At 50.8% G+C, this 23,393-nt stretch overlaps 1 protein-coding gene across 8 annotated transcripts in view; it reads left to right on the forward strand.

Moving 5' to 3' along the window:
• Nucleotides 1-23,393, forward strand: part of LOC122366469 (peptidylglycine alpha-amidating monooxygenase-like) — a 39,555-nt gene that overhangs the window by 13,038 nt on the left and 3,124 nt on the right. Inside the window, exons 3-17 of one of the 8 annotated variants that reach the window (XM_043338766.1) lie at nucleotides 3,789-3,955; nucleotides 5,731-5,869; nucleotides 10,090-10,225; nucleotides 10,531-10,649; nucleotides 11,417-11,567; nucleotides 12,843-13,039; nucleotides 13,695-13,854; nucleotides 14,277-14,511; nucleotides 15,166-15,238; nucleotides 16,266-16,485; nucleotides 17,440-17,701; nucleotides 19,470-19,624; nucleotides 20,138-20,185; nucleotides 20,590-20,616; nucleotides 20,903-21,061. In XM_043338766.1, coding sequence (XP_043194701.1) covers nucleotides 3,789-3,955; nucleotides 5,731-5,869; nucleotides 10,090-10,225; nucleotides 10,531-10,649; nucleotides 11,417-11,567; nucleotides 12,843-13,039; nucleotides 13,695-13,854; nucleotides 14,277-14,511; nucleotides 15,166-15,238; nucleotides 16,266-16,485; nucleotides 17,440-17,701; nucleotides 19,470-19,624; nucleotides 20,138-20,185; nucleotides 20,590-20,616; nucleotides 20,903-21,061 — 2,248 coding nt within the window. Of the gene's footprint in view, nucleotides 1-3,788; nucleotides 3,956-5,730; nucleotides 5,870-10,089; nucleotides 10,226-10,530; nucleotides 10,650-11,416; nucleotides 11,568-12,842; nucleotides 13,040-13,694; nucleotides 13,855-14,276; nucleotides 14,512-15,165; nucleotides 15,239-16,265; nucleotides 16,504-17,439; nucleotides 17,702-19,469; nucleotides 19,625-20,137; nucleotides 20,186-20,589; nucleotides 20,617-20,902; nucleotides 21,062-23,393 lie in introns of all 8 variants that reach the window. The other 7 variants (XM_043338764.1, XM_043338767.1, XM_043338765.1 and 4 more) reach the window with 7 other exon arrangements.

Here is a 23,393-nt window from a genome sequence, read left to right on the forward strand (position 1 = left end):
TGACATTTGTTATGGCTCCGTGCGGATCGTAGATTTGTGTGTGTGTGTGGGGGGGGGGGGGGGTTAGTATTCACCATTCTCGGGAACAAGAGCCGTCGCTAATCGGACCGGTTTGTAATACCAGGATATAGCATCAAGGGCGACATAAGCTGTTTTACTGGTGTTCTGGTATGAGCTCGTGAAGTACTGAAATGAACAGTTATGTGATTTATTTACTTGCACATGAAATCTTACACTTGGCGAAAAGGGCATACGTTAGTTGTAGTAACTGCATGCAAATTGTGTTTCTCTTCATTTTAAATTGGTCCACACTTCACCAAGATTGAAGTTGAATCGAGCTTCCGATGTCCTCTCCCTCGGAGGTGGGGCTGAATGCGACGGAACCCCACCTACTGACTACACATTCGGCCAAGCTGCTCTGTTTCCGCTGACCGGCCTTGGCCTCTCGATCCCCTTGGCGAAGTTCCGGCGGCAAACACTCGACGGCCGGGTCCGGTCGTAATTGGACCGCAATGGGAGGAGTTTTTCTACGTCGTTAGAAGTTAGACACTTGCTACGTGTTTTGTTCTGCGCTCTGTTCTGCACTACTTTCCGCGCTGCTGAATTGTGTAGGTATAACTCCGCTGCCAGGTTCCAGAAACGATCGTGATTACTGAGTCGCAATCGTATGTAACCACATGTGTAAAATACATGCTTACATATGACATTTACTGCATGCATGATGCAACGGTAGAATACATCTACATGCCCTCTTTTAGAATAGCCGGACCTTAGCATCCTTTGAGCTCTGTGCCACTCTTACGTCCGTGTACTGTAAAGCTGTATCCGATTCCGTTTTGCCGAATGTTGTCGGCGCTGTCTGCCCTGATCAATACGCCAGTAGTGACAATCGTGGGCCGTGGGCTGCAGGCCAACGCACACGACCGGCACAAACAACGCTGGGCATTTATCGGAGTCCCGGCTGGCCGATGTAGCCGGCGTAAATACCAACTCGCCGTATGAGACAGTTGTTCTCAGAGAGATCCCAATTTGACCGCGGCCTGATCAATGTTGCTCGCGGTCGCTCGCCGGGCGATTTGTATCGATGCATGGTCGCAATTTTACCACATGCCACAGCGTAGCGATTTATTGCCACCTAGGAGTTTTATCTCTGACACTCGACTGCCGACACCTGACCTTATATATCGTTGTAGGAAGCGTGCACGTCGATCTGTAGTCGACGTACCGCATCGCATGTAGGTGGAAGTTATAGAAATTGATTGCGAGTGGTATGGTCGTACGTCGGAGTGAAAAGTTGGCCAATGGCGCAAACTCTGGTTCATAGCGCTATCTCGTTGGGCAGCCGCGGCCGCTGCCGGGATGCTGCGCCCATGGTCGTGGCCTCACCTCATCCCGTGCTCCGAATCTGCCCGGCCGGCCCGTGGCCTGGGGCGGATGGCCGGCCGAGACGGGCCGGGGTCGGTGACCGGCCACGGCGACTAACCCAGCGAGGAGAGAGGGAGGGAGACAGAGTGAGAGGAGAGACCACGCAGACAGGTGCTGCCGCCGTCCGTCGGAGGTGTTTGCGCGGCCCAGGCCCTGACCGTGGCCTTCGGCGGCCGTGCCCGAAGTTGTTTACCAGTGAGGGCGTGGACCCACGCCCACCCCGTCCCCTGGGACCGGTCAGTCTGCCACTGATGCCAAACTGCCGATCCCAGGCGTTGGGAGGCGCTGGCTGAACGATCACTCGGTCATCGGTCCTGGACAGATCCGGGCTGTCGGGTTGGCTGGTCTCAGACCTAACAGCCGCCCACCGCTGCTGACTCATGCTGCTAACCAGAACAGCCACGCAATGAGGCCTAACGGGAAACCGGTCGGCGCCGCGGCGCAGTGTGGACCTGCGTCTCACTAACGTCTGGCTGGAGGAACAGTAACAAGGAAATTTTGCTGGATAATGAGTGGGGCTGTTGTCAACGCCACCACAACATTGAAGCTAGAGTTGGCAGTAAATAGAAGAGACGCTCAACGTTCAAACTCTGTCGGACAAGCTCGTTTTTTTTTTTAATGAAAGCGAGAGTAGTGGTCGCTCGTTAACCCGGTTGATCATGAATGACTGAAATCCCGACATAGCGTGGTTCTTTAATCCTGAAGCCGGTGTTAGTACTATATTCGTTATGCGGCTGTCATGCTTCCAGTCGCCATCTGGACCATCACGAGTCGAGCAGTGAACCTGTCCTGGGTTCGGGCTAGGTGAGACCGGGAGTTGTTTCGGACGCCAATGGGCGTTTACACGGCTAGATCCGGTGGCGGCGCCACTATGACGGTCTGGCCTGGCATACATGTGGTGCCACGACCTTTGTTATTCTGACCCGTTTGTCCATTGGACCTCGTGGGTTTTCGCTGCTCCACTTGTTTCCATTTTTAGCCTACAGCCGGAGAGTTGGTACTCGCTTCAGCCACGTGGGCCGTGTGTCCTGGGCCGAGTGTCTCCGGCTGCGGGAGACGGGCGCGAGCTGTTTGTCTCTGTTTCTCCATGGGTGCAGGAAACAAGTGCGGGTCGTGTGTCTCTGTCTCCCTTAGCGGGATGCGGGCGCTAGCCTTGTCTCAAAGTCTCTGGTTGCGGGAGACAAGCGCGAGCCATGCGTCTCCCTCTCCATGACTGGACGGTGTGTGGAGCAGAGTTTAAGCCTCTTGTAAGCGGTAGTGAGCAGACCGGCGTCGAGCTATAGCGCTTCCTAGTTGGACTCACCCGGTAGGAAAGGACAGACTGGCTATTTTCCCGTGCGTCCTGTAGGCAAGGACACCAAAGTTGTTTAGTTTTGCTCTAGGACAGTTTGTGTCCAGTTTCAGTCGTGGGCGTGGGCGTGAGGGGGTTCGCTAATCCGACAGAGCCCTGGACTACCCCCAGATAGCCGACGGAAGATTGCGGCGCCGCCCTAGATTGTGGATTGTTGAGCGAGCCGCCCGTCGGCTGATTGCCAGACCTATAAAGGTGTATTTTTAGCCGGCGCCGCTCCTCTAATGTCAACAGGGTGATGGACGGCTCGGTGGGTCACGACCCCGGCGGCTCACGGCTCACGCGGGGCGGCTCAGCGGCTCACGGCTCAGCGGCTCACGGCTCAGCGGCTCAGCGGCTCACGGCTCACGCCGGGCGGCTCAGCGGCTCACGGCCGGGTGGCTCACGGCTCAGCGGCTCGATAGGGCAATGCATTTATTGGAGCCCTGCCGCACAATAGGAGACGCATCTAGCTATCTCGGGCGTTTCTTTGCTGTTGCGATCCAGAGCGGCTTCTGAGAAATTGACGTATGCTGTTAACCAGGCCAGATACGGGGAATTTATGAGTGCTGGTAAACAGTCGACAGACTGAATGGCCGAGAGATTATTCAGTTCTCAGAAAGCAGTAAATGGAAAGGTTACTATGGGGTTTCAAGTCTACCGTGTCCGTATTGCCGAAAATTTATATGCTATTTCTGTGTGGGCTGGTGATTTCGATTCCTGAGTCATTAATGAATATGTTTCAAGGCCGTTTAAGTAGATCTGTTTAGTTGGTTCATGCCATCAGATCTTCTAGAATGTCTGCGAAAAAGGCCGAGACGAGCCGACAAACTATTCACCTCCCCCTCCTTTCCCACCAGCCCACACAGCCCCCCCCCCCCCGGCACCAGCTCCATTTTGTGGCCGTATCTGTACCGACCCAACGTCTTGCTCCTTCCCTCTGTCCCTCTCCCTTCTGTCAACATCTCCCGCGTCCACCAGCGCAGCTCACCATGCACTCTGCGCGATACTGACGAATCATGTTTTGTTTCAGAATGACGCCTACGTGTGTACGGGCATCAAGGTGTCTGATTTGGCCGGTACGGATGCCACCGTTTGGGTGACCCAGTACCGCGCTCTGAGTGACGCCGACACGGCCCATCACATGCTGCTCTTCCAGTGCGACGACCTGACACCCCAGCAGCGCGCAGCAGGAAAATGGTGAGAGACTCGCCCGGGGAGGCTGGATTGGCCGGGAGAGCAAGGGACGATACACATTACATACATATAGTGTGTAGGGGAGGGGAAACAGTGCATGGAACTAGGCGAGATGGCAGCAGACGGTACGCAGGATTAGGGGAGATTGGAGAGACGGTTTTCGTAAGACGGTAGACAGGGGGCTCATGTGCTTAGGGAAGATGGAGAAATGGTTCACGTAGGACGTTAGACCGGATGCTATCTTTGCCGTGGGCCGTACCAGTTACACAAGCCTCGCGTTTAGGTGAGATGTCGGTGGCAACAGATAACCAAGATATCCCCGGCTTGATCAGGTCTGGTGCTGACTTATTCATCTAGTTTTTTTTTTCATAATGTTATATGTATGACTTGTGACACGATATTTATACGAATATCCGCCTACCGACAGTAAAGAGCCGGCGAGCTGATATATACGAGCTGATAGTGGTGGATGTATGCGCTAAGGTCGCACCAGCAAGATTCATGTTGACGCTGTGTTTAGCGAGGGTGACCACCACACCACTCGCTGGCATGTGTAACATTGCGTCAGTTTCGAGTTTGTGGCCACCTTACCGAACACGTGCCCTTGTTCGCTATGGCTGTGCTGCTGGCTGACGCCTGGGAGGCTCCTGATTTGTTACCACAAAAAAGTAAACAGTACTTTCCAGCATTCCTTGGCTGGTGCATATGTTGCAGAATCCAGATACATATATCCAGCATGCATTTCTGTTTTTGATGCTCTCATCAACATTGTATGAATAAGTTTTGCAGTTTGCGAGTCATATGGACATCGTAGGCTTTGCGTCAAAATGCATATTGTAGGTATGTATGTGCGATAGAGGCGTCTGAAGCATGGCATCAACGCTTTGATTCGCGCAGGTGTGTAGTTACTTGATCCATTGTGTACATTTTTACTAACCTGTAAAAGAGCAACAACCAATCGGAGCTCTGCGCCAAACCGTAGGGGAACAGCCAGACATGACAGGCGCACCTGTGACGTCAGAGGTGACAGGTGACGGCGCGCAGCTGTCACCTGACAGTCACCAGGTGTCAGTTCTGTCAGTCTGCCCGCACAGCGCGGGCGGGTGTGGGCGTGCTCGCGCTGCGCCCAGCCGACACTTGGGAGTGGTATGCACAGAGCAGGCGAACCCATACCGGAAAGAAATACATTGAAATGGAATTAGGTAGCTTGAATGGTAAACTGGTACATGGGATATTGAGTGGTAAATTGAATTTGAATTTGAACTGGTTGAAGCAACTAATGCATATGCAACAAGCTTGTAGTACCTAGTATGAATGTTTCTATCGATCTTTCCCTTTTTTCTCTTTCCGTCACTCTCCCTCTCCCTCTCTCTCTCTCTCTCTCTCTCTCTCTCTCTCTCTCTCTCTCTCCCTCTCTCACTCTCTCCTTCTCTCCTTCCCTTCCCTCCACCTCCCCCCGTCAGGCAGCCGATTTGACTGTTCAGCGATGGATGGGTGGCTATGCCGGGTTGGGTGGGAGGTGCCCCACCGGAACTTTGTGATCATGCGGTTTGACGGCCCGGACCTGTGTGTTTATGTGTGTTTGTGAGGGAGGGTGGATGTCTGTGGAAACAAAATTAGGACAGCACACTGAATTCATCCGCCCCGTTTCAGTCAGGTATGCACTTAGTTTAGGGGCGATACAGAACCTGAACAGATGCGCCCCACATATGACTGATGATCTGACCGTAGCTGATCTGACCTGACCTGAACTGAACCGACCTGACCTGGCTCGGCAGGGAGTGCGGCCACCACGGCGTCTGCCAGAACAGCCAGGTGATGTACGCCTGGGCCAAGAACGCGCCGGCCACCAAGCTTCCCGACGATGTCGGCTTCAAGATAGGCGGCACTACGGAGCACAAGTACCTCGTGCTGCAGGTAAGCAGTCGGGGAACGCGATGGGAGGGAAAAGGGCGTCACGGTATGTGTTTTGCTGAAAGTAATTGCTGGGGGCGCGGCGTTTATTAGTAGAGTATGTTGGTGGTGTTAAGGCCGGGATGGCACAAATGAAAGAACATTCCTAGTTGACTGTCAGGCTAGGTCATCGTTGAATGGACCATTTGCCCGACAGATCGGGTCACTAATAGGATAGATGAAGGAGGGCGATAGTTGGTCGCCATGCTAGATTAATATGTGCTGAGTTTATAGGTCTGCTCGGCGTGACTCTTGCTGTGGAGTCTGATAGATTTCCTCCTCACGATTTTCTGGACGTAGTGGATCAGGTTTGACGAATTTTCGTGGAAAAGTTTCGACTGCGCGATTAGTCGGCCGTTGTTGTGTTTTCGATTTGTATATGTGGTTTGCAGTTGGTTCTGCTATTAGGTTACGTTTTGTATGAATATGAGACTTTGAAGTTTTGGCAGGCAAGCAATTAGTTTATGCATTATCCTGTTTGACCATAATTGTTTTGTATGGGCCTCCCTTTGTTTCATTGTGCATTGATGCCACTTCCTGTTTAACTTCTCACGTTCTGTCGAATACGAAGAAGATACGAGCATACGAAGAAATCCAAACAATGCTCGATTTTGTGGAAATAATGTTGTGCTTATGAAAACAAAATGCATGTAGTTAGTCTCAAACATCGTACGCCAGAATAGCTCCGAATATCTGACATCAGCTATGTTGCGACCATTGGCGATGGTCTGTCCGCTTTCCTCGCTCTCTGGGACATGGTCTTGTTAGCTCGTCATGTTTTCATTGTCAACACCGAACGGACACCATCCAATCATCTAACACACAGCGAAACCATCCCGATATCTAGTGTCGCCAGAGACCGCCCGGGACCAAAGCGGCTGCGAACGGCTCCGGAAGACAGTTCGATGCAGGGTTGGCAGAGGGTGGCAAAAACTGGTTTTTGCCAGTGGTTTTAACCGGTTTAAACCGGCTGGCAGAAACCATGGTGGCAAAAACTGGCAGAAACTGGCAAAAACTCAAGTGGCCAAAACTGCGTTGCTTGCCTAAAAAGCAATCGGTTGAAATATACAAAGTCATGTCTGTCATTGGGACCCAGTAAGCATTGTCTCGCTAGTTTACCGCTGCTTAAAGGTAGTGTGCCAGCTTTCCTGGACCGTATGGAGTTAATGGCCCAGATAAGGAGAACCGGATTTTTAGAACTTATCCATACCTTCAAAACTCATGGAAACGTCTTAAATTCTTCAAATTTTGAGTACCCCAGTGCGAAATTCGCCCCGACGGGTTGTCGGTCGTACCCCAACCACATTTCACACCACTATGAACAATAAATGCACACACTGAAATCGCTATTACCGATATGCTCATCCAATCAAGTTTCGATAAACCCGTTCATCATCATCTCCTGCGGTTTCGAACACGCCTGTTAGGTGGTGCGGTAGACCGCGCCCAAAGCCAGGGCCCCGGTAACGTGAGGTAGCCGAGTCGGGGCAGCGTGCGCTGACCCAAGCCGGGGCCGCGCGTCCTCCCGGTGTCATGTGATAGCCCGGGGCTGCCCGCGGGGATGCGGTAGACCGCGCCCAAAGCTGCGGCCCCGGCTTGGGTCAGCGCACGCTGCCCCGACTCGGCTACCTCACGTTACCGGGGCCCTGGCTTTGGGCGCGGCTTCTGCTCATACTTTGTGGTGCGGTGGTGGTGCGTCGGGCCGCGCGCTCTGACTTCGGCCAAGAAAAATGCGTCAGCTGATCATTGTCATTTCTGCCACTTGCGTGTGGTGAAATGGGGTCATAACTTAACAGACGGCTTCTTCATATCAATTATTTTACATAAAATCATATTTCAAACCATAAATAATGTTCGACAGCCAAATAAAAGAAACAATACCAATACAGGCTTACAGTTTAAGGCTCGACATTGTGTTGTCTACGATTAGACAGCTGATAACTCATTCCCGTACGTCGTAACTCTATAATGACCTTTGCTTATTGTCACATGTGCGCCGCATTCGCGATTGTTGCCGACGCCTGTTTGCAGGTCAGCCCACTACAGTTGTTATACATATCGAAAAACCGATAAACTTTTAGGCGAAAAAGGCACTATTCCAGGCCCATTTTTGATTTTTTTGTGATATTAGGTAAAAACAGAAGCTTCTTATCCTAGGAAAAATAAAATGGGAAATCTTTCAAAGGTGGCACACTACCTTTAAAATGTCTGTCGGTAGTCAATAGATGTCCACCAGGAAGTGCACTTTCATGCATCGCTGTTGGTGTGCTTCTGCACATGAGCATATGCAGGAGTCGTTTCCGACCAGACCTCGAGAATGGCTGGGTCGATTGCGCTCAAATTGGGACACCGTTAGGGACTGATTAGTAGGGTGTCGTGCATAGTCGGGGTCCATTTTGCACATGCGCACGTGCGGGGTGACACTTCCAGATTGGGAGAACGGCTACGTCGACTAAGCACAAATTTGGCACTGACATTGTTAGGAACCGGTTCGTAGGGTCCGGTGCACAAGTCAGTGGCAGATGCCCTTTCTCACTTCTTCAATACTCGCCGCCCACCGGCGCACTTTCTCATTTGTCTCACCAAAAAGGCGCCTTATTGGTTAATTATAGAGGACTCACGGAACTATTTAACACTAAAATGGTCAAGATACCACTTCTGTTTGAAAGCATATTGTATTGACTGAATCCTACTTAAAACGTGTCCTGCTCAAACGCATGTAGAGGCATAGCGTTTTGACTGTTTTAGTTTTTGCCAGTTTTTGCCACTTTATGCCGGTTAAAACCGGTTTAAACCGGCAAATGGCAAAAACTAGTTTTTGCCGGCAAAAATGCCAACCCTGGTTCGATGTGTCAGAAAAACTCGCTTGCCTTGCCACTGCAGGTGGCATTGCTTCCGGACACAGCCCCTGGTTGAAAGGAGGTAGGGGCAGATAGCAGACGAATGACTCGGTCTTATCCCCGACTTTTTTCAACTCTGCCTCGCTTTGTCACTCCCGTTCTGCCTCGGACTCTTTCCGCCTTTTCCCCCACCCCACCCTATAATCTCGTCCTAGTTGTCGTACCTTTTTCAGTCCCATCCTTACTCGGCCCCTACTGCGTCGTTTATTTTCCTCCCTTGCTCCGTCCTGTCCTCATCCATATCCCTATTAAGACTTTCTTGCTCAGTTTCCATACCTACCCGGGCTACTCTGACCGCGCTGAAGATATTTGCCTGCAGCGAATCCGCCCGGTACCGTGTGTATGGACTTTTACACGAAGCGGCTAGCATGACTCGCTACATTAGGAGGGGAGCGGTCTCGGAGCGCCAGGTAACTGACCCAGGATGATCGGCCGCCACCGTCCGCCGGCCGCTCCAGCAGTGGTAAATGCAACTTTGGATGATGAAATAGTCGCTCAGTGGGTAGAAGTGGCGGTGACTCACCCGGCCGTGTTTGTGTGGGATTGAGGTGAAAGTGCCAGGGAGATGCCGGATTTACGGTGTGGTGTATGTGCGGAGTTGTGTTAAAGATGGGTCTCTCATATAACCCATCTTTATTTGGTCTGTGGGGGCTGACGATTTGCTGTGCTGTTTTCCGTAGTTTCTTTTTGGGTTTGGATTTTACCACGATCGTTTAGCGAATACGAGGCTCTTATAATGCCAAGAATAGCAGCCGGACACTTCAAGACTTGGCTTCTGGCCATAACGCCTCTCTGCCGCCTCCTTTGCCGCTTCCTTTTCTCGCGGTAGGTATACTGAGTCGAGCCTCGCAGCTGGGACGTAACAGGCCATCTACAGACGAAGGCGTCCCACAAAGGCCTTCGGACTGGCCTCAGTGGCTCTGAGAGGATTTGCCGCGATACTTCCCTGAGATCTGCAGAGGGACTTGTGTGCAATTTAAAACCATGCTGGTGGACCGACAAAGCCGGGCGCTGAGTTTTCGCGGCTTTTGGCTTGTGCTCTCGCGTTGCCGCGGTTTTTTAACAGGAACTTCGTAGAGATCAGAGATGGAATGAGATAACATCTGCGTGACACGTCTGTTGACCTTCAATGTGTTGTTCCTATGCCTAGAAATAGCACCGCTTTGAAAGAAATGACATCACACTGGCGGGTTAGAGAATCCCACGACCCGCCCCGACTTGTGCCTGTTGCGATGGACCCTGTCCCGCCCCCTTCCCACCGTGACGAGCCCTGCTCCGTTTCAGATCCATTATGCGCACCCACTGCCGGCGCCGGATACGAGCGGCGTGGAGCTGATGGTTTCAGAGAAGCCCCAAAAGTACCAGGCGGGCATCTATCTGCTGCTGGACGGATCGATAGTCATCCCACCAAACACGCCAGGTGAGATGGGTTGACTGCCGGTGGTTGGATTATAACGGTCAGGGCACAATGGGTGCTTAGTATGCCACGTGTCAAGATCATTGGTAACTTACATTGATATTGGGCTTCTTTGGTAATTAAGAACATAAGCGTTGAGATTATTAGTTTTGACCATTTGTTGTTGGATTATTGGTAATTGGAATCGTTCTATACTCTCACCAACGGCGGTGACAGTGGCATTGCAAATGCTATGTGTCATTTGCAATGTGTGACGGGCAAGTTTCATCAATGTGTCCATACTGACGCCCCTTGTCGCTTTGTTTCAGTGACGCATGCCGACGTCAACTGTCAGTTTAATGGCGAGAACACGCTGACTGCGTTCGCGTATCGCGTGCACGCCCACAAGCTGGGCAAGGTCATCACCGGCTACCGCTACAACACACAGGTATCGGCACAGTACGCCACCCTATGGGGATGAAAGTAGCGTTCTGGTGCTAGTATCATGGCTGCACCGTATCACCAGACCAGTATCACCTTGTCCCTCGCTTACCACAATACTCGATTATGTCCCATGTTGGTTATGCTTTTGATTTTGTTGTTGTCTAATGTGAGTCGTATATCCAGCAGTCTGTGATTGTTTGGCTGCGGGGCCTCCGGGCCTATAACAGATGTCGCTGTTTTCCGGGCTGTCGGGCTGGTGGGACTGGGCGGCGCCGGCGGCCGCTCGATACGGGATACCGTCCAGCACAGACGGGCTGTCGCCCCGCCCCTCGCCCTTCTCCCGACCCTACCGGCATCATACTCTGCTCGCACGTACTCAGCCTTCCTAAATAACGTGCGAATTCAGCCGGCCATCTGTGCCTGTCCCTTGATTCCTCTCACTCTATGTTGTGACCATATGTCCGACCATATGTTTGCTGACCTTGTGTTGCCTGACCCTATCCTGGCCTCTATCGACCCTGCCTGACATCAGATGATCCGAACTGATCACTTTATGACCCCCACTGGTTTCTGGTCCCGTTCTGCCTTCCACTCCGACCACTCCTGATCTCTGTTCTGACCTTTAATCTCTTTCACTATATCTCAGAACCAGACTCTGTTGGAGACAACTCGCGGTAACCCGCAGTACCGACTCTGACTCTAACAACACCAGAGTCAAAGTCAGCTCCTCAACACTGCCTCTGACCGATGACCTTTCTCACTACCTCACAGAACCAGACGCTGGTGGAGATGGCCCGCGGTAACCCGCAGTGGCCTCAGGCGTTCTACCCAATGAAGCACCCGATCGACATTCATCCCGGTGACCTGGTGCACGCCCGCTGCACGTTCGACTCAACGGGACGAAACAGGACCACAAGGATCGGTGAGTCGGCGGGAGAGCGGATTATTATGGTTTTACTAGGTATTCTGTTATAAGTCGATGGGCTAGCGAACTCTGGTCTCTGAAGATGGACTAACATCAATTATTCCGTCTACTGTTGTCTTCTGTTCTCCGTCCAATATTATTAGGTATACATGGTGGTGGACTATCCTTTCGGTGGGCTACTTGGACTATTTTGTTCATACTGTTGTCCTCCGACTGCTATTTTATTCCGCCGGCTACCGTGCTCTGTGGGCCGTCTGCCAGCGCGACTGGGGTGCAGGAAAACAACACTGACGACCACAGGGGAAAACGGGTGCGCGTCTCTGTGACAGGAACTGGATTAGAATGGAAACGCCACTGAACGTGGTGCGTGCTGTCTGGCTAGTACCTAGATTGGATGGGACGAGGTCTGTCCAAGAGTCCCGACATTTTACACTGGGGTTGTAGTGCTTTTGTTATTCAAATTGTGTTTGTGAATGGTGTCAGCTGTTCGTTTTAGCGATGAAGTAGAGATGGTTCGATGTTATCACTAAATTATCTCGGCTGAATTTGCTGTTTGCATATTATGAAACATTTATGCAGCCGTCTGGAAACTTTCGCCGTTTCTGAAAGCCGCAGGAAGATGAGTTAGTCTCTTCAACAAACTATGTTTGACTGAAGCGAACTTCGTTGGTTGATTATTGTGGCATCGTGTTGGTGCCCTTCCTATGTTAAAGACAGCGGCTGCGACCATTACGATGTAGTTATGTCGACTGCTGTACGATATCAGTTGGCCTCAGTGGCTCGACTGTTCTGCATTGGTAGTTTGGTGTGCTATGGAGTATGGTCAGTGGCTCGGTTACCAATGTCAGATGGCCGCTGGAAATCGATTGAGCTGGTTTTATACGAGGGCTGTCCGCCCGACGCTTCCGGAAGTCAGACTGAATGTTTGTCTGTGTTGGCCTGACTGTCTGTCTGACGGTTTATCTGTCTGGATATGTTTGTGTATGTTGGTTTCTGTTAGTCTGTCCGTCTGTCTGTGTCTGTCGGTCTGTGTCTCAAGCCTGTCTGTAAGCCTTTCCTGCCCTGAAAGTGGCCGAATCTGCACCGGTAGACCGCGACATCATCCAGGGCCCACTTTCGTACCCACATGGTTTGTAGTGTATATGCAGGATCTGTTCCAAAATTCACACGTCTAACCCCCGCTACCCCTCCCGCAGGCGCCACCTCGGCTGACGAGATGTGTAACCTGTATGTCACGTCTGACCCTGCCCCCCCCCCCTCCCCCGCCCACAGGCGCCACCTCGGCGGACGAGATGTGTAACCTGTACGTCATGTACTACACGGACGCCGAGAAGGGACGATCGGCGTTTGCCTGTATGGGCGAGAACGTACCGGAGCTGACGGACGCGCTGCCGGCCAACAGCGACCAGCCGCTGCCGCCCAATCCGCTGCTGGAGGAGCACGCCAAGCATACCCACAAGGAGGACATGGTGAGGGAGCGGGTGGTGGAGAGAGAGGCTCTAGAGAGGGGGATGACAGAGAAGGAGGTGAGAAGCGGGAGTGTAGGTTGGGGTGCTAGAGATTGGTTGGTTTGTGGGTGATAAGAACGGTGTTTAGATGGGAATGAGATGTGGTAATGTCAGGCAATGGAGTTATAGATTGCACAGAAGCCTCCTGTCTGAAAAGATCATAGAGAAAACATTTGGGTGTTACATTTGCTGTAAATATGATCATTGGTCACTTAGCCCTGAGTTTTTATGACGTAGAATGCAATTGTCATGTGGCACTCTTATCACATTAATATTAATGTAAGGGCCTACCAGCTGAACCTGAAGTGGTAATAATGTGCAATGTGCATGTTTCTGCTCATAACTAGTTTGGCTCTTTCATCTACAACATTGAATCTACAATATTTTTTGTTCTTTTTTGTTGCTCGTGGGTCTGACTCGTTTTCTGTCGCTTGAACATATGCTCTATTTTAGTTGATAAATACCTCCCTCCCCCATTGATACTGGTGACTGCCTGCCTGCCTGCCTTCCCTCCCCCCCCCCCCACACACACACGCACGCACGCGCACATGCCTCTCGTTTCCCTGTCCTATCGCTATGCATGTTCGGGTAACGGCTTCTCGTGACGCTGACGCAGACCAAGACACTTCAGTACAACGTGGCTGCGACGGGCTTGTCGGCCGGCGCAGCGGACATGCAGTCGGAACAGCAGCCGGAGCAGCCGGAGCTGCAGCCGATCGGCACTGTACTCAATCCGGACGACTACGAGCCGGGACGGATCGCCAAGGCGCTCGGAGGTGAGCGAGGGGAAGGGGAGCGTGGAGGGAGAGGGTGGGCGATATCCGTGAAGGGAAAGAAGAACTTAAGGGGAGGGTATTGAACACGAGAGCTCAGAGGGGAGAGGCCGTTAGGGAGAGTGAGTGCAGGCGAAAATTTCTGCTTTTGAGATGCTGGAGGGGGGAGCCGGAACATTTGGGTACTGCTTCTGTCTAGAAAAGAGGCGCCTTCTGTTGCTTCGGTTTGATGAAATTCACCAGTATTCGGAATATGTTCGAGGCATACCCAGATAGCCGATACGGTCTGTTATTAGCTGAGCCAGCAATGTCTCATCAGGTAGCCTACAGTTCTCACAAAAACCTCTCGTTTTTTACTCTTACCTCTCTGTGCCGCTGTTCCACTCTCTTCTACCGCAACCCCCCCCCCCCCGCTCCTTCCCCAGGTGTCCAGTTCGTGCACAACTGGGGCGGCTCGGCACACACGTTCGGTCAGGCGGTGGCCGTGTCCGTCGACCTCTCGGGTAACGTGGTGGTGTTCCACCGCGCCTCGCGCGCCTGGAGCGGTGGCTCGTTTAACGGCAACCGTCTGCGCGATACCAGCTCGCCCATTCCGGAGAACACCATCGTCTATCTGCGCAACGATACGGGAGAGATTGTCTTCCAGATGGGCGCCAGATTGTGAGTATGGGTGATAAGTGTGGTGGTGCGGAGGCTTGGGGTTGGATAGTACGGGGAATCGTCGTATGGTAGTAGTGGGATTTGGTCCATGGTGAGAATGCGGGAGGTGTGAATGACGGTGTGCGTGTTATGATGAGTGAGTGATTGGCCGAATGAAGTGAGGCTTATTTGTTGCCTTACCAGGCGTGTTTGTTTGTGTTTGGGTGCTTTAGGAGTGGTGTCGCCTTGTCATGGGATATGTGTCTTGTTTGCTTATCAAAATGTCCTCGTCTGAGACATACGAATCTACGGGTATGGGCTGTAGCCGTTTATCCGCTAGTATGATGAGGATAAAGCTGTGAAAGGTGTTTTAGTCTTGCTTGGGACTCGCTATCTACGTCGCATTGGGGTTATATTCACGCTCCACGTTATGTCCGTATTCGCTAAGAATATGTCCTCGTGGGGGTTTCTGAACTGTTGTTCGCCGGGACGCGTGTAAAGTATGGGTTCTGTCTGGTCATTGGCCATGTCCCGCTGCGCGCTCCCCAGTATCTGCCCGTCTGTCCGTCTGTCTTCCCGTCTGCCCCCGTCTTTCCGCCCGTCTGTCTCTACCTGTCCGTTTATTTGTCTGTCTGTCTGTGTCTGTCGAATGACGTTGGGGCGCCGATACCGCAGCTTCTACATGCCTCACGGCCTGACCATCGACCACGAGGACAACGTGTGGTGTACCGATGTCGGCATGCATCAGGTGAGATCGGCTGGGCTGCGGGCTGTGGGCCGTTGGGCTGTGGGCTGCTGGGCTGTGGGCCGCTGGGCTGCGGATGTACGGCCCTCCAGGTATTAAGTGGTTGGTTGCCAATATCACAATAATCGATCTGCATTGATGAATACGTCTAATGGCTGTTGAAAACCACAGCCGAAATGTGTGCACGAACCCTCTTCTCATTTCTTTTGAGTCATTTTGCAGGAGTGTCTCTGTCATTTAAAGTTATTACACCAAAAGCACATCTCTTTTACCTAACCAACCACTCTTTTGCTGGAGGGCCGTACCGTGAGATGGCCAGTGGGAGTACCCTACCGAAGCTACACCCACACGAGGGTGAAGGCCTGTCGCGCAGTAGCGGCATCACTTGACCGCCTGCTCGGTACTGAATATGCTGTCCAGTGAAAATGCACTTGTCATTAGTATGGTCGGAGCATGAGCTATAACTATCTTCCGAAGTGCGGCTAGCCTGCTACTGTTTGGCAGGATGTGCGCTCAACCATCAAGATTTCTATCCCACGCTACTCAATGCCCATTAGCTCGGACTTTTTTAACTGCGATAGCTGCCCACGGCTGCTTCTATGGCTACTGTTGGCTGATCTGGTCATATCGGCCCAATTCCACGGAACGACAGGCTGTGTTTACGTTTGGAATCAATGACGTCTACTTATCTGACAAGCTGCCGCCCACGCTGCTCTCGTGTTTGAGCCGGCTCAAAGCTGAATGGACGTCCTGTAATAAAACTTGTTTAGCAGACTCACAGTAAAGCTGGTTTAGTGATGCTGCGGATTTGGTCTTGTATTATTGCTTAAGATATTTTGTGTTTTCTTTCCGCGTCCTGTGGGGTAACCGTAAAGTTTATATGTATTTCATATATTGATTAAGTGTAGAAACTATGTACTTGCAATTGCATTACCGTTCAATATCGCAGCTATCCTTGTTTGAATGTACTGACGAACATAACTACGCCTATCTCCCACGGACCCGTCTAACGCGCCCTGCCCGTGTCCAGGTATTCAAGTTCAGCCCGCGGGGCGGGGACGGTACGCCGCAGCTCACCCTCGGCACCAAGTTCGAGCCCGGCTCGGACGACTATCACTTCTGCAAGCCCACCTCAGTCGCCGTGATGCGCGACGGCTCGTTCTTCGTGGCTGACGGCTACTGTAACACGCGCATCCTCAAGTTCGGCCCCGGTGGCGGCCGGCCAGTGCGCACCGTCGGCCGGGCATCAAGTACGTTCGCTATTTTTGGTACGTGCCGACCGCCGACCGGCTGTTAGAGCTTTGAACCTGGGACAGAGGAGGTGGCAGAGGCGGCGGGTCTCACCACTCGAGCATGGGAGCTATATGTGGAACGTGTTGTGGGTTTAATATGCTGTATATATTACTGACCCTGGTGAGGCCTGGTGAGGCTATGGTATGTGGAAACATGTTTTGCTCATTTATGATTTTCATAGTGCGCTTGTTTTTTGTGTGCTTCTTCCTACCTATTGTGTCGGTCGTTGCCCAGTCATCGTTGCGATAACTAAATCTCTCCTGGCTTACCTATCTCAATGTTCTTCGTGACCATCTGTTTTCGTGTTGTTTGCTCTTCAACATTCTACTACAGCTTCATTTTTTCTTAAGTAATTGACATTTTTTTACATAGGAAGCAATTTCATGAAAAGTACGTGTGCTTTGCAACTACGAACATTTAAGTAATTTATCCCGTTTCATTTGTGTTCTCTCATGATTCTTTGTGTTCTTTGTAATTGTGTATTGAGTAGCCTCGTTTTGTGACTTAGTTATGTCGCAGTTTGCACCGCAACAGTAGGCAATAGCACTGTCGCCTTCGTTGCTCAGTGTTTTTTTTTTTTTTCTCTCTCATCCGTCCTACGTCGTCGCTGGGTCTCGCTACTGGACCGAATCAGCGACGAATCGACAGTCGAACCTCTCCTTAATACATATACCTATGATACAAATCCTCCGGCATCTTCCCTGACGTCTTCGCTGACATTGTTCGACACCTTCTCTGACACGTCCTTCCCTGATACACTATTTGACACTTTCCCCGACACAATGTGCCACCATCCCTGCCACCCTCTCCGAAATCCTCTGACTGACCCGTCCTTCTCGATGCCTAGCCTCCTTGACACTTCCCTTTGACACCATTATCTTACACCCGTTCTGTGTCTGCGTTTCGCGCAGGCTCACTGCTCGGCCGTCCTCCTGCGCTGGACGAATTCAACATCCCTCACTCGCTGGCGCTCCTCGAGGATCGCAACATGATATGTACGGCGGACAGAGAGAACGGCCGCGTCGTCTGTTTCCGCGCCTCCGACCTGAGTGCCACGGACGTTACCATCAACTGGCAGCGCTCGAGGATCTACGGCCTGGCGTACTCCCCGCGCGATGGAGGCGCCCTCTTTGTCGTCAATGGACCCAACTATGCCGGCAATAAGGTCCAGGGGTGAGTAGGGGTGATGGGATGGAGGGGAGGAAGGATAGAGTTGAGTGGGGGGGGGGTGATGGGACGCAGAGGGGTAAGTGTGGGGTGGAGGTGGGGTCAGGGCTGGGGGTGTTAGAATAGAGGGGATTTCACGTTACGGGGATGAGTGAGGAAGTGCTGGGGCTGTGGGGAGTGCCACTTTTTGTCCAGACGCTGACGTGTTGTGTTCCGCTAGGCAGGGTTGTGCTTGACTCATGAGTCGAGTCAGAAATTTGACTCAACTCTGACTCAAATGAGTCAGATTTGAGTCGAGTCGGATAAAATGTTGAGCTGTTGAGTTGAGTCAGAGTTGAGTCGGACAAAAATATTAAGGTGTTAGGTTGAGTCAGAGTTGAGTCAGTAAAATAACTTTTGACATTGAGTTGAGTCAAAAACATTTAGGAACATGAGTCAGCTGACTAAACTTTCTAGAAGCAATATATAGTGTAATTTTTCATTCTCCCCTGCTCAACAACTTAGGCCTGGCCCTGCTGCCGGATTTTTTCACCCCCCCCCCCCCCGCTCAACAACTTTTTTATCTGAGTCAATTTTGAGTCAACACACTTGACTCAACAAAAAATTTGAGTCAAGTTTGAGTCAACTCATATTTTCATTGAGCCGCTTGAGTCATGAGTCGAGTCAAGGGAAAAAATCAGCTCCTTGTTTGAGTCAGAGTTGAGTCAGGGCATTCTGAAATTGAATGATGAGTCGAGTCGGCAATTTTTTTTGAGTCGAGCACAACCCTGCCGCTAGGGCCGTCCTGTAATGGACTGATGACACGTCCGTCCCGTGGTGCTCATTATGGTCATTATGCTCATTACTACAGTCGGTACATGCGTTGCATATATTACGACACATTCGCTATTTCTAAAAGGTTACGTGATGGCTAATCAATACCCATTTCCGTTACTACTAGGCAGGCATCGGTAGGATTGTGATTGCAGGATTGCAAAATCCTGATTGCATTCCTTTTTGGTGGATTGCACCTGGATTTGAAATCCATTCCAAAAAGCAGGATTTGATTGCGGATTGGATTGCATCATACTTCCAATTTTTGCAATCCAATTGTGTTTTGATTAGTGCTTTGTGTGCAATTGTGTTTGATTAGTGCTTTGAAATGGTTTGTTGCGATTGAAAATTATGAGATCGGCTTCATCGGCTTAATGTACTTTGCTATCAAGGGTTTTACATCGAAACTTGAAATAATTTAAACGCTTTTAATTTAAACGCTCAAAATAATTTACGCTGATGAACTACATGGGAAGGGCAAAATTACGTATTTGAGGGTGAGTTTTAAAAATATAAAACACTGGTTGGGTAGAGGTTTAAATGTGGGGGTGTTTGAGGCAAAAAATATTTCCCATAAAATACCTGTGCCTTAGATAGGAATTACTCGCAAGACTAGGTACTAGAAATGGGTGATTTGGGGATGGAGGCACGGCCCTATGCCCCCATCCCTCCCTCAGATCCACTAGTGCACATAATAATACAGCAGGATTGCAAAAAAGGATTGCGGATTTGATCACAATCCAAGTGAAAAAAGGGGATTGCGGGTAGGAATGCAATCCACGTCGGCACTAGGAATGTGAATTGGGAATGCAATCCTTTCAAAAAGGATTTTACCGATGCCTGCTACTAGGCGAGCATATAGCAATGTGAGAATGAACGGTAAAAAAGCTTCGTTGTTTTTATATTCACTTTGTTCTCATGTTTCTGGCCGATGGTCTAACCCTCCTCTCTCTTCCCCCAGTTACGTGGTGAGCGTGACGTCCAAGAGCGTGACTTCCACGTTCAGTCCGGACGGTAACGGCCTCTCGAATCCGCACGACGTGGCCGTATCCCGGGACGGCACGGCCGTCTATGTGGTCGAGCTGAACCCTCGCAAGGTGTGGCGCTTCAACGTCGGTGAGTATGGGAAGGGGCAGTGTATCAGCCGGTTGGGAATGGTAGACCGTCGGACGGTCGGCAATGGGAATCAGCTGGGATTCAGTGTGCTGTGGAGTGTTGATCGCCTCTTTTACTTTTTTAACGGCTGGTATTTGCGAATGTGTGCGTCATTTTTTTTTACATTGCCGTTTTCGCTTCAGTCGTATGTTTTGTGGCACATGTGTTTGTGGCATGCTATTACACAGTAAATTCAGCTAGCTTTTCCATACTTGCCGCCCTCCTCCGTGTTTTTCCTCGGCATTGTTCTGTTCATTGTTTTGTGATGATGGCGCTTGTCTTTCCGCGCCATGCTGGCTATTTGTTGTAGTGCCCCTTATTTTGTTGCATTTCCATGTAACGCTTTATCGTCTGTTTGAACTGAAGTGCCTATTTGGTCCACCGTGTCCGTCCAGCCTGTCGTGCTTGCCCTGCCTTTCGTGCATGTCGTATGCCCGGCCTGAACGTCTCCCTCTCCGTTCCCCATTGGCACAGACGGTCCCCACACTGCTCAGAAGAAGTCGAACCTGCAGACGAGCGCAGGTAAGATCTCGAGGCCAAACGCTGGTTAAAGGACAGGGAGAGGTGGCTTACGACTGCAGCAGTTGGGATGCGGCCTATGTGGATAAAATTCACACACGTTTTTGTAGGCTGATACGAATGTCTGGGCTGATTCGAATATCGAGCTCTCTTAGGAGGTGGCATCGTTACATGGCTTAGATTCAATGTTTGCTTTTTGTCCTTTCAGTAATGGCTCGTGCCTCGTATTTTGTTACGGCGCTATCGGTTGTCGTTATTTGAACAATGCATCGTCGAATAGTTCAGCCATATATTAACTTGAGGATGATAGTTCCACAAGTGGTCTTAATGTTCACCACCAATCAAACCGCCGATCATCAGAGCCGTTTTACTTACTCGGGGTAAACCGCTGTGTTTTTCTGTTCCAGCTGCTGGCGTAGCGGGAGGCGTTCAAGGTTAGTAATGGTCTTTGGATTACCAAGGACACATATTATATTTCACCGCTCGTACTGGGCATAAGCTTTACGAGTACGTTTAGCATCGTTATTTTCTCAAATATCACTAAGATCGTAGTATCCAGATCTTTTAATGGCTGCAATCCTATCAACATACCTAGAATTTGCGGCCATCAAAGCTGTGTGCTAGTGTGTCATTGTTAATATTTTCTTTCTAACCTTTCATGGAATTCAGCACTCTGCTCGGCCACATCGACGCACTAATCCACTCTCTCCCTCTCTGTAGACCCCACCGTTGAGTTTGTCAAGTCGCCGGACGCTGCTGGCGGCGACTCGGCGGCGCCGTCCCTCTCCGGGCACGCTAAGCTGGCGATGGCAGCCCTGTTCGGCGTCCCGGTGGTGCTGTTCGTGGTCATCATGGCCGTGCTGCGACTCAGGAAGAGAAGTAAGTTCGGGGACTGTAGTTAGGGGAGGAGGGTGGGTCCCTGTACTGGGCAACTGAGTATTAATGCGGAAAATGTGGTGGTTAGGAGGAGACGGCCAAGAAGACCGCGCCGACGCTCCAGCCAAGGTGTATGAGGGTCGAAATTTGGATAAATTAGTATTAGCACATATGTACCTCTGCAGATAACCGGGTGCAGGAGTCTGTGGTGTGGTGCCTTTCCTCCTCACTTCATGATCCTGGCAATAGCGATGTTTGGTGCACTGCGGAGCGGCGGGAGGCGCTGATTGGGTGATAATGCGCAGTTTTCGCAGACGAATGCGTCTCTCATTCTCTACTCCCCTGCTAACGGTACCACAGAATAGAGGCTACAAAGGATTTTGTGTTGCAAGATTTCCGCCCAAAATATCTGCAATTCTGCGGGTACCTTCATGCTTACACAATAACACATATTACCCGCAGTGACTGTGATGATGTCTGTTTTTTTAGCCCAAATAATTTTGTTATGGCTAGCGATTGTCAAGAGAAACGTACTGCTATTTTATTTAAGGACATGCCTTGTATATTGTCCTCGCTTCTTACATTGTTTTGCCCGAAATCCGCCTGGAGTTCGAATGTCATTTAAATTTGGCCCAGGATAAAGGTATTTAAACTTTGTGGCCCAGGTTCGAGGCTTGAGGACAGCACGCCGTTTGACCCGCCCACTTAACTGGGTCAGCTGGCATATGGATCTGTATCCTGACCTCAGAGGTCACTGATCGGTATGAGATCCTGAAGTAAGGTATGGACCCGTCGCTATGGCTCACAATGGCGCGCACGTTTTTTCACGAACGTCTTGTTCATTAAGGTACGAAACGGTGAAATAGTCGTACCCCCCTCAGCTTGATCGTGACTTATGTAGAAACCCACCTGGTTCGGCCAGGGTCAAATAGACACTCGCGGAAAACAGTCTTACCCGTCCATTCTTTGAATTAGACAGGTTAATTCATGGAATAATGTAAGATTATTTATGAATTAGTTTTATCACCGTGAAGGTCGCGCGCCCCGTGTTAGACACTGGTCGACCGGAGAGCTCTGATTCTTAACCCGCGCACCGACGGGGGTCTGCGCCAACTTCGCACCGACGGGGGGGGGATGACCGCCCCCCCCCTGAGATCTCGAAAACGAAGCAACATAGCGACAAGCGGTAAACGGCATCGGATACGCACGGACAAGGTCTACAATTTTTACAAAGGTCATTTTCAGGTCAGGTCAAAGATGACGTCACAGGGGTCAAAAAAGTCAAAATGGCGGCGCTATATATGGAGAGTGTTTTTCTCGAATAACTTTCGAACTAGTCAAGATAGAAACAATCTAAGGGCATCATCGTGATCCTCACGTCAATCCGCATCGAATGATATATATGTTGACCTCGAAAGGTCAAGGTCAAAGGTTGACCTCAGGTCACGTGACCTCGAGGTCATCATGTATATCATTCGATGCGTCTTGACGAGCTGAACACAATGAGACCATCCGCGCGGCTGTATCTTGTTCCTGTATGGAGTTATTGGCAAAAAAAAACTTTGGTGACCTTTGATGACGTCACATGACCTTACAGCTGCCCAACAGCAAAACAGACCTCAAGGTAGTGAAGGTTGATCGTATATGAAGTCATGTATGGTATATGGGGCCATTCCGACCCGTTTTAGTGGTAAAAACAGGGAGTTGATTTTTCCTCCATTGACTTATAATGGGGAGGTCAAGAAATTGACCTGACCTTAGGTCACCGATATCAAAATTCCGAGATATACAAGTTGTAGTTACTAATGACTTGATAAGATCCTGCGACTTTCAAAGGCCTCCGACTTCTACTGTAGCTCTGGCACGGTGACAAAGTTGCAAAAAAAGTGACTTGAGGTTGGGTCATTCAAAGTGACCTGGTGACCTGACCTTAAAATTTAGGAGGTTCAAACTTGCACATCATGTGTAAAATTGATGATAGAATAGTCGTACCAAATTTCGCGGCGCTACGCGCCGCGGTTTTCCCGCTATTCGCGGGGGGGGGGCGGATATCCGCCCCCCGTCGGTGCGCGGGTTAAGCTCCACGACGGGATGTGTTCGGACATATACCCACCCCTACTGGATGTGCAGGGCCACCGACGAAGCGAGCTGAGGATCACCGCCTGGTGGTCCTGAGCCCGGTGCAGCAGGGCCCCTCTGGCGTCGTCTCCGATGACAATGAAAACGCTTCAACAATCTAGGCATACACAGGTTTTAGACTTTTTACAGCTATTTTCTCATAACAGGTACGTTTGCAAAGAAATATAATGCTTGGGTAATTTTCCAACTACCATGC

The sequence above is a fragment of the Amphibalanus amphitrite genome, unplaced genomic scaffold, assembly GCF_019059575.1.
Source record: "Amphibalanus amphitrite isolate SeventyFive unplaced genomic scaffold, NRLGWU_Aamphi_draft 000809F_arrow, whole genome shotgun sequence".
In the NCBI taxonomy this organism is placed as follows: Eukaryota; Metazoa; Arthropoda; class Thecostraca; order Balanomorpha; family Balanidae; genus Amphibalanus; species Amphibalanus amphitrite.